Source organism: Trichechus manatus, unplaced genomic scaffold (genome assembly GCF_000243295.1).
Source record: "Trichechus manatus latirostris isolate Lorelei unplaced genomic scaffold, TriManLat1.0 scaffold00065, whole genome shotgun sequence".
In the NCBI taxonomy this organism is placed as follows: domain Eukaryota; kingdom Metazoa; phylum Chordata; class Mammalia; order Sirenia; family Trichechidae; genus Trichechus; species Trichechus manatus.
The window spans coordinates 2081748-2092038 of NW_004444001.1; the positions used below are offsets into that span (position 1 = coordinate 2081748).

The 10291-nt window shown below is 42.5% G+C and overlaps 1 protein-coding gene across 1 annotated transcript in view; it reads left to right on the top strand.

The window, feature by feature from the left end:
- Positions 1-7912, top strand: part of TBC1D22B (TBC1 domain family member 22B) — a 73547-nt gene extending 65635 nt beyond the window's left edge. Inside the window, exon 13 of the mRNA XM_004379418.2 lies at positions 6502-7912. Coding sequence (XP_004379475.1) covers positions 6502-6630 — 129 coding nt within the window. The 3' untranslated portion in view covers positions 6631-7912. The remainder of the gene's footprint in view (positions 1-6501) is intronic.
- The last annotated feature ends 2379 nt before the right edge of the window (positions 7913-10291 follow it).

Sequence of the window (10291 nt, forward strand, 5' to 3'; positions counted from 1 at the left end):
TTTCCTTATATGGATAGCCCATGATTATCTAACCATTCCCACACTGATGGATACTTTTCCAATGTCCTTTTCCCCACTATTTGAGGCAATGATGCTGTGAATACCCTCGTAAAGGAATGTTAATATTTCTCTAGGACTGATTACCTACCTAAACTAACACAAACAGAGGTAGAACAACTAAATAAACCTGTAACAAAAGAAGAGATTGAAAAGGTAATTTAAAAACCTGCCAACAAAAAAAAACAAACCCTGGCCAGATGGTTTCACTGGAGAATTTTACCAAACTTTCAGAGAAGAGTTAACACCACTACTACTATAGGTATTTCAGAGCATAGAAAAGGATGGAATACTCCCAAACTCATTCTATGAAGCCTGCATAACCCTGATTCCAAAACCTGGTAAAGACACCACAAAAAAAGAAAATTACAGACCAATGTCCCTCATGAACGTTGACGCAAAAATCCTCAACAAAATTCCAGCCAATAGAATTCAGCAACATATCAAAAAAAATTCACTGTGATCAAGTGGGATTTATACCAGGTATGCAGGGATGGTTCAACATTAGAGAAACAGTCAATGTAATCCATCACATTAATAAAAGACAAGAACCACATGATCTTATCAATCGATGCAGAAAGGGCATTTGACAAAGTCTAACACCCATTCATGATAAAAACTCTCAACAAAAGAGGAGTAGAAGGGAAATTCCTCAACATAATTAAGGGCATTATACAAAGCCAACCATCATCCTAAATGGAGAGACTTTGAAAGCATTCCCCTTGAGAACAGGAACCACACAAGGATGCCCTTTATCACCACTCTTATTCAACATCATGCTGGAGGTCCTAACCAGAGCAGTTAGGCTAGAAAAAGAAATAAAGGGCATCCAAATTGGTAAGGAAGAAGTAAAAGTATCTCTATTTGCAGATGATATGATCTTATATACAGAAAACCCCAAGGAATCCACAAAAAAACTACTGGAGCTAATTGAAGATTTCAGCAAAGTATCAGGATACAAGATAAACATACAAAAATCAGTTAGATTCCTTTACACCAACAAAGAGAACTTCGAAGAGGAAATCACCAAATCAATACCATGTACAATAGCCTCCAAGAAGATAAAATACTTTGGAATAAATCTAACCAGAGATGTAAAAGACCTATACAATGAAAACTACAAGACACTACTGCAGGAAATCAAAAGAGACCTGCATAAGTGGAAAAACATACCTTGCTCATGGAGAGGAAGACTCAACGCTGTGAAAATGTCAGTTCTACCCAAAGTGATCTACAGATAAAATGCAATCCCAATCCAAATTCCAACGACATTTTTTAATGAGATGGAGAAACAAATCACCAACTTTGTATGGAAAGGGAAGAGGCCCTGAATAAGTAAAGCATTACTGAAGAAGAACAAAGTGGGATGCCTCACACTACCTGATGTTAGAACCTATTATACCTCCACAGTAGTAAAAAAACAGCCTGGTAATGGTACACCAACAGATACATAGACCAATGGAACAGAATTGAGAATCCAGACATAAATTCATCCACCTATGAGCAGCTGATATTTGACAAAGGCCCAAAGTCCATTAACTGGGGAAAAGACAGTCTCTTTAACAAATGGTGCTGGCATAACTGGATATCCATCTGCAAAAAACTGAAACAAGACCCATACCTCACACCATGTACAACAACTAACTCAAAATGGATCAAAGACCTCTAAATATAAAATCGAAAACGATAAAGATCATGGAAGAAAACATAGCGACAATGCTAGGAGCTCTAATACATGGCATAAATAGAATACGAACCATAAGTAACAATGCACAAACACCAGAAGAGAAACTAGGTAACTGGGAGCTCCTAAAAATCAAACACTTATGCCCATCAAAAGACTTCACCAAAAGAGTCAAAAGGCAACCTACAGAATGGGAAAAAATTTTTGGCTATGACAAATCTGATCAGCGTCTAATCTCTAAAATCTGTAAGATACTGCAAAACCTCAACAGCAAAAAGACAAATAACCCAATTAAAAAAATGGGCAAAGGATATGAACAGGCACTTCGCCAAAGAAGACATTCAGGTGGCTAACAGACATGTAAGGAAATGCTCACGATCATTAGCCATTAGAGAAATGCAGATCAGAACTACAATGAGATACCATCTCACCCCAATGAGGCTAGCATTAATCAAAAAAACACAAAATAATAAATGTTGGACAGGTTGTGGAGAGACTGGAACACTTACACACTGTTGGTGGAAATGTAAAATGGTACAACCACTTTGGAAATCGATTTGGCACTTCCTTAAAAAGCTAGACATAGAAGTACCATACTATCCAGCAATCCTGCTCCTTGGAATATATCCTAGAGAAATAAGAGCTGTCACACAAATAGATATATGCAGACCCATGTTCATTGCAGCACTGTTCACAATAGCAAAAAGATGGAAACAACCTAGGTGCCTATCAATGGACGAATGGATAAACAAATTACGATATATTGACAGTGGAATACTGCACAACAATAAAGAACAACAATGAATCCTTGAAACATCTTAAAACATGGTGGAATCTGGAAGGCATTATGCTGAGTGAATTTAGTCAGTCACAAAAGGACAAATATTTTATAAGACCGCTATTATAAGAACTGAAGAAAAGGTTTAAATGCAGAAGAAAACATTCTTTGATGGTTAGGAGGGTGGGGAGGGAGGGAGAGGGTTAACTAGACAGTTGATAAGAATTATCTTGGGTAAAGGGAAGGACAGCACACACTACATGGGAAGTCAGTACAACTGGACTAGACCAAAGCTAAGAAGTTTCCTGAATACAACCAAACACTTCAAGGGACAGAGTAGCAGGGGCGAGGGGTCTGGCGACCATGCTTTCAGGGACATCTAGGTCAGTTGGCATAACAAGGTTTATTAAGAAAATATTCTGCATCCTACTTTGGTGAGTGGCATTCTGGGGTCTTAAAAGCTAGCAGGCAGCCATCTAAGGTGCATCAGTTGGCCCCAACCCACCTGGAGTAAAGGAGAGTGAAGAACACCAAAGTCACAAAGAAAGTATTAGCCCAAGAGACAGAAAGGGCCACATAAACCAGAGACTGCAGCCTGAGACCAGAAGAACTAGAGGGTGCCCGGCTACCACCAGTGACCACCCTGACAGGGAAGACAACAGCGAGTCCCTGATGGAGCAGGAGAAAAGTGTGGAGCAGAACTCAAATTCTATTAAAAATCCAGACTTAATGGTCTAACTGAGACTTGAGGAACCCCGGAAAGCATGGCCCCTGGACTGTCTGTCATCCCAGAACTAAAACCATTCCCGAGGCGAACTCTTCAGACAAAGATTAGACTGGACTATGGGACATAAAATGATACTCGTGAAGAGTGTGCCTCTTAGCTCAAGTAGATACATAAGACTAAATGGGCAGCTCCTGTCCAGAGGTGAGATGAGAAGGCACAGAGGGTCAGGAGCTGGTAGAATGGACATGGGAAATCGGGTGGAAAGGAGGAGTGTGCTGTCATAGTATAGGGAGAGCAATTAGGGTCACATAACAATGTATGTATAAATTTTTGTATGAGAGACTAATTTGAATTGTAAACATTCACTTAAAGTACAACAATAAAATGATTTCTCTAGGAGAAGCATATAGAAGTAGAGTTGCTGAACCAAATGCCATGTGCATTCCTAATTTTTATAGATAACAACCTATGTTTGTTTAAAATGATATAAGTTTGTCTACTATAGCCAAGACTCCAACATAATAGTGACTTGAAGAAAGATGTATGTTTAATGGCGGGGAGGTGTCAGAGGTCCTCTAACTTCACGAGGGGGAAGAACCATCAGCATCAGCCTAAGGCAGATTCTTATGAGGTGGAGGTCAGACGTACCTCCTCTCTGCAACTTTTTTTTTTTTTACCAGTTTTGACACCAGCCATCCCTTCTGCAGCAGTCTGTACTTCTCTGCTGGGTTCAGTAAGTCATTGCAATGGCCACACAGAACTCACAGACAATACTTACAATTATGGGGTTTATTAGGGAAGTATCAGGTTACAGTTCAGGATAAGGCACAACTCAGGATACAGTTCTTCAGTCAGGAGAGCTTCTTCTCAGCTCTGCCCACAGGCAGGCCTCTCTCTGGCCCTCGGCCCCTTGGCCTGGCCTCTACCCTGCTCAGGCAAGCATTACAAAGCTCTTTAGTATCACTAACAAGGGCTCGGGGACACCCTACTCTGCCAGGAAGCCTCAGCCTGAAGGTGTTCATCTCTCACTTTGTGGATTGGCAAGCCTAGCACCATTGACAAGTGCTTGGAGGCACCTGACTCTGCCAGGAAACCTCCTGCCCAAAGGCACTCAGCTCTCTCGCTCCCTGGGTTGGCACACCCACTGTAGCTGCCTCACTCCGTGAGCTGAGAAGCCCACCACGCCATCTCGCACCGGTCTCCTGGTTTGCTGCCACTGCTTCTCACCATCTCGTACCGTTTCCAGTGTTACAGCTTTCTCTCTGTCTTCTGGGTCTAGGAGGTTCTCTCAGCACAGGGACCCCTGGTCCAAAGGATGTGCTCTGCTCCCATCTCTTCTTCTTGGTGGTAGTGAGGTCACCCTTCTGCTCTGGGATTCGCTCTCTTTTTAAGCCTAGCAGGATGACAAAACTGACTAATCCCCTTATTAGGGTTCCATACACCTTATTTGCATGGTCCCACCCAATCACTACAAAACCATGAATGGCTAAAAGGGCCATATTAAGTAATTCACTGCACGGCACTTCTCTACAGTTAACAGTCTGGGTTTATTCAGTCCAAGGCTAACATAGGCTCTAGGTGGCAGAGACTCAGATTTTTTCTGTCTTGTCACTCTGCCATCTTCAACACAGCTTTAACATTACGGTCTAAGATGACTGCTTCCACTCCACCATTTATGTCCAGTTTCTACAGCGGAAAGGGGAGAAGGAAGTATTTTAGTGCAGAACTCCAAAGTTACCCCTATCATTTCTGTTCACATCCCATTGACCGGAATTCAATCATGTGGCTGTAATGTGTGTAATATGTGCCCTGGGCAGCTTCGTGCTCAGCTGAGCTGCTATTACTAAAGGAAGAAATGTCATAAAAGATGTGCAAGACTTCTACGCTGTAAACGCCAAAACATTGCTGGAGGGTTCAGATCAGCTAAAAGCAGGGTTTTTTAAAGTGTTCGTAGCATGTGGGTGGGCCAGTGGCATTCTGTGCATTACCTATTCACATCACTTTGATTTGCTGGCTGTTTTTCTTCCTGATTTGTAGGCACTCCTTATTGATTATAGATATTAACCTTTTGTCTTTCATAGACATTAAAAATACTTTCTCAGAGTGAGTTTCTTTTAACTTGGTTTTTTATATCTCTTGACATACCGAGGTTTCAAAATTGTATGTAATCAAACCTGTCGCTCTCTTTATGGCCTCTGGGTTTTGTGTCTTGCTACTATTACTTTTATAATCAGAAAAATAAGAATACCCAGTTCAGAAAAAGAGAAGGAACATGAAGTAGCAGCAACAGAATGGGTAACTAAATTACAGAGATAACCTAAAACCTCACATTCATTTTTGACTCTAAATAGCCACTTTAATAGGCTGTCCCCATGGAGCTGTTTGAGGGAACAAAGTCAAGTGGACTCGGGCTTTGAAAGCTGAGTAAGATTTAGATAGGTGGAGGAGAAAAGAGGTGTTCCAGGCAAAAGGAACAGCATAAATTAAACTCCAGAGGCACAGATAAACCTGGCTGAAATGAGCCTGGCTGAATAAGGCGTGTACATTGGGAACAGTAAGAGAGAAGCTGGACAGGTTGGTTGAGGACAGTCTTTGGAGAACAGGAAGGAGGATAAATACAGTGCTTACAAGTGAACGTCGGGATTAGGAGAAAGAAGTCAAATGCAAAAGGATACATGCTGCAGTCTTACCAATAAAGGTTAATAAAAGGAAAAGCAGCAAATTAAGTATCTAACAAAAGGGAAATGGTTGAGTAAATTAGCGCATAGCCACATGATGGAATACTAACATTGAGAATTACCATTTTTGAAAGCCGTGTGGAAAAACATGAAAATTAGAGTAAAAAAAGATGATTAAAAAGCATATAAAACCATAATTATGATTATAACTATTGAAAGAAATATGCATGTGAAAAAGATTGAAAAGAAATATTTTAAAATTAAGAGAGATGCACTTACATGATGAGTAATTATTTTTCTCTTTTAAAAATATTTATTGTTGTCATTCTCTGTAATATTTTTTAAGAGACAGGTGTTAGCAGATTGGAGAATCAACAGAGGCTTTTCAGGCTTTCCTAAAGGTGAACCTAGGGGCTGAGGGCTATGTGCTACATGGGAGGCAGGAGGCTGGGTCTGCCCTTTGGGATGTGTGACCCAGGAGGAAGGGCCCCATTCCAGGCCTTGGTCTCTAGGAGAAGGCCCATTGGTGCCTTGGTCTGTAGTCCAGGAATGATAAAAGCCCCTCCTTGTTTTCCAGGGTCTCCTTATGCTGCTACAGAACCTACCTACGATACACTGGGGCAACGAAGAGATCGGGCTGCTTCTCGCAGAGGCGTACAGACTCAAGTACATGTTTGCCGATGCCCCCAATCACTACCGCCGATAGGTGCTGTCTCCCCGTGGGGACCCAGACTGCCCCCATCTCTGATGGCAATCTGATCACTGTGGCCACTGTGCAAGCTGTGGACCCCGGCCAGGAACCACTCCTGCTGTAAAAAGCTCACACCCGCCGCCCAGGTCTGAACTTTTGGCGTGCCTGTCCACCACTCCATGTTTCTGAATGTGTCTCTTGGACCACTATCAGTATTCCATGCCATGTGGATGGGCCCAGCTCTGGGAAAGGACAGAAAAGGAGGTACAGGGTCGTCTGCCCCTCTAAAAGAAACTGGACAAAAGAAGGGGAAGGCTCAGGGTCTCAACTCACATTGTCCCTACATGGACTGGCTGTCTCTCACCTCCCAGCCCAACTGATACCATTGCTCTTTGTGACATAGTTTGATTTGATCACAGGTCAAAAACACCTTATGTTTAAGATTCTTGGCCCTTCCCTTTCTTCCCTAGACTGAGCCAGTGCTGTTAGATGGAGGAGGCACTAATGCTTGTAACTCTGGGAAGGGCTAGGAATTTTATTTTTTCTTTTCTCACCAGATCTGTGTGTATGTGTGCATGTGTAAGCACGCGCACATACACACCTCTCAGCATTTAGGTATGTGTCTAAACTTCTGTGTCCAGACTAGCCCCACAAAAACCATCTGGGAAGGGACCCAGCGACCAGGTGTCTAAATGTCCCTTGAGAAGGATCAGGGCAGGGGAGGGAGGAGGGTCTTTTTACCTCTCCAAATCCTTCTTCCATGATGACCCACTCCAAGATATTATGTGTAAATTGTGTTATTATGTATATGGGTAAAGATGTACAAATATATGTCTTCTTTGTAGCAGATATGATTTTATATTTATAGTGTGCATCAACATGTGAAAGCAGTCTAGGTCACTAGCACAGATAAAGTTACCAGGCCAGCAGCTTCAGCAACTCCAGGTTGGTCTGTGGGTGCCCTGCTGTGAAGGGAGCGAATGGGAGTCTGCTGGAGTCAGCATGGCTTGAGCAGATGCAGCTGCTCTTAAAAGCAACATCAATGTCTCAAGAGTTTTTCTCTTCCCCTTTCTTCTCACTCCTCCCTGGGCCTTTCTGGAGCATCTGCCCTGCTCCCTCTCCCTCTAAAGCAAAAGAGGGCGTGAAGACAGAGCTCTCTACCCTCACCCCTCGCAGCCTCCCGGAGAGGGGACTGCAGCAGCAGATGCCCTTTCTCCATGTTTTTAGCTTCTGCCTTTTCCCAGAATCTGGAGAGAGCTTTTGTTTTTACATTTTTTAAGTCAGCGTTTTATTCAGAACAGAAGCTGTGACTGACTAGTCAGTGCCAAGGAAACCGGTTTCCCGTGTGGTCCCTTGGTCTGGGGGCTCTTCTCAGAGAGAGGTATTCTGTGTCTCCAGCTGTCACCATCACACCCCACACAGCTCATGAGACCTGTGGCCCACATTCGATTTTTGATGTTTGGTAGTGGAGAGGTGGGGAGATGGTGGCAAGCAGCTGTCATCCTCTTGGGTAGCCAAGCAGTATTCCCAGCGGATGACACCTTGAGCCTCATTGCCAATGAAGCCCCACCATACCCGTATGTGTTACGTTTCTCATCTGGAGTTGTTTCTCCGGCGTTCTTCCTCACCCTTTCCTTTTCCCCTTCAGTGTGCCTCGGTAGTTTCCTTCACAGAGCGAGAGGGCTTGTGACTCCTCCCTCAATCAGACTAATTAAAGAAACACTTGTGTTCCCAAGTGGTGGTTTTATTTTTTTAGTTTTTACGTTTGTATGGGAAATTGTGGATAAAGTGAAAGAACTGTAAATAAATAGTGTATTTCCTCCTCCATCTGCTGATTTTTTTCTCCCATGGATTTGTGTAACCTGGAACCTGGAGTCCTCCTTCCTTGGGTTTCTCTTGCTGATACTAGTAAGTCTAGTAAGTACGGGGGACAAGCCTTCCGTAGGGCAAGCAGGGGATCAACAGATCAAAAAGCATTCTCAGAGGATGTCAGCAAATGTTTACTGAGCATCTATGTAAAAGATACTGTGGAAACTACAAAAATAAATGACATGGTTCCGAGTAGCTGATGTTTATGGAGCACCTTACCACATGCCGAGCACTGCAATAAGCACTTTCCATGGATTATTTATTTTACCCAGAAAGAGTATATAATGTAATGGAAGTTAGAAAACGGACTAGAACTTCAGTGCTGGACAAAAGCCTAGAGATATCTAGCTCACCACTCTCATTGTCCACAGATGAAAACCCAAGGCCAAGGAAGGGATTGTCAGAGGCAGAACTAGAATACAGGCAGACCTCTTGGCTTGCCTGTTGGGTGTTTTTTCCACCTAACCACATAGAACTAAAATGTGTTCAAAGACTGGTCCTGCATTTAGGGTCTTCGTTAAGGTTTTTTTTGGTTGTTGGTTGTTTTTTCTCTTGGCAGCTGTCTTAGTTTCTTAGTGCTGCTGTTACAGAAATAACACAGCTAGGTGGCTTCAACAACCAGAATTTATTTTCTCACAGTTTGGGAGACTAGAAGTCTGAATACAGGGTGCTAGCTCTAAGGAAAGGCTTTCTCTCTGTGTGGACTCTAGGTGAAGGTCCTTGTCTCTTTTCAGCTTCTGCTTCTCTGTTCCTTGGCAATCTTCATGTAGCATGTATCTTCCTCTCCATTTGTGCTTCCTTCTCTGTGCCCAGTCTGCTCTTCTTATATCTTAAAGATGATTGGCTTAAAACATACCCTACACTGATGTCTCATTAACATAACAAAGAAACTCCTGTTCGCAAATGAGATTATATCCACAGGTCTATGGGTTTAGGATTTAAAACACGTATTTTTGGGGGACACAGTTCCATCCTAACTGCAACCTTACTATGAAATGTCTCAAAGAAGGTAGCTGACTGCCCTTTTCATCTATAAAGGATAGATTGGAATGGTTTCCTCATCTAGTCACTCCTTCTTAGGGTTCATTCGAGAGTGTTTCTTGATTTCACTCATTAGGAACTATCTAAGGATTAAATTCACCTGAGAGTAACAGAAATCGAAAATAACAGCGGCTTATACAGCATGGAAATTTACTTCTCCCTCACATAAAAGTCCAAAAGTAGGCAACCTAGGGCTGGAAGGATGGCTTTGTTTCACAAAGTCCTTTGGACCCTAGACTGCTTCCCTAAGTCTTCATGATCCAAGATGGCAGCTAGTACTCTAGCTATTATAGTCACTTCCCAAGTAGCTGGATAGATTAAGGAAGGGAAAGAGAATGAAGGATGCACAACTCGAAGAATGTAATCAGTGTCACTGAATTGTACATGTAGAAGTCGTTGAATTGGTGCATGTTCTGCTGTGTATATTCTCAATAACAACAACAAAAATAAATTATAAAAGAAAAAGAAAAAAATGACGGAAACGTGCCGGTAGTGTTTTAAGGAAGGTTCCAGGAAACTGCCACCCAATACTTCTCTTACAACTCACTGGCCGGAACTTAGTCCTACTGTTGTTTACACCGAGTTTCAAGGGAGGCTAGGGGGCGTAGTCTATTCCAGGTAGCCATACACCTGGCTAAACATCAGGATTCTGTTACTGTGGAAGAAGAGAACAGGTATTGAGATTCTAGTAGCAATCTCTACAATAAGAGTGTATGAAAATAATTTGAAAATAGAGATCAGACTTTCCAACAGGCATATAGAGGGA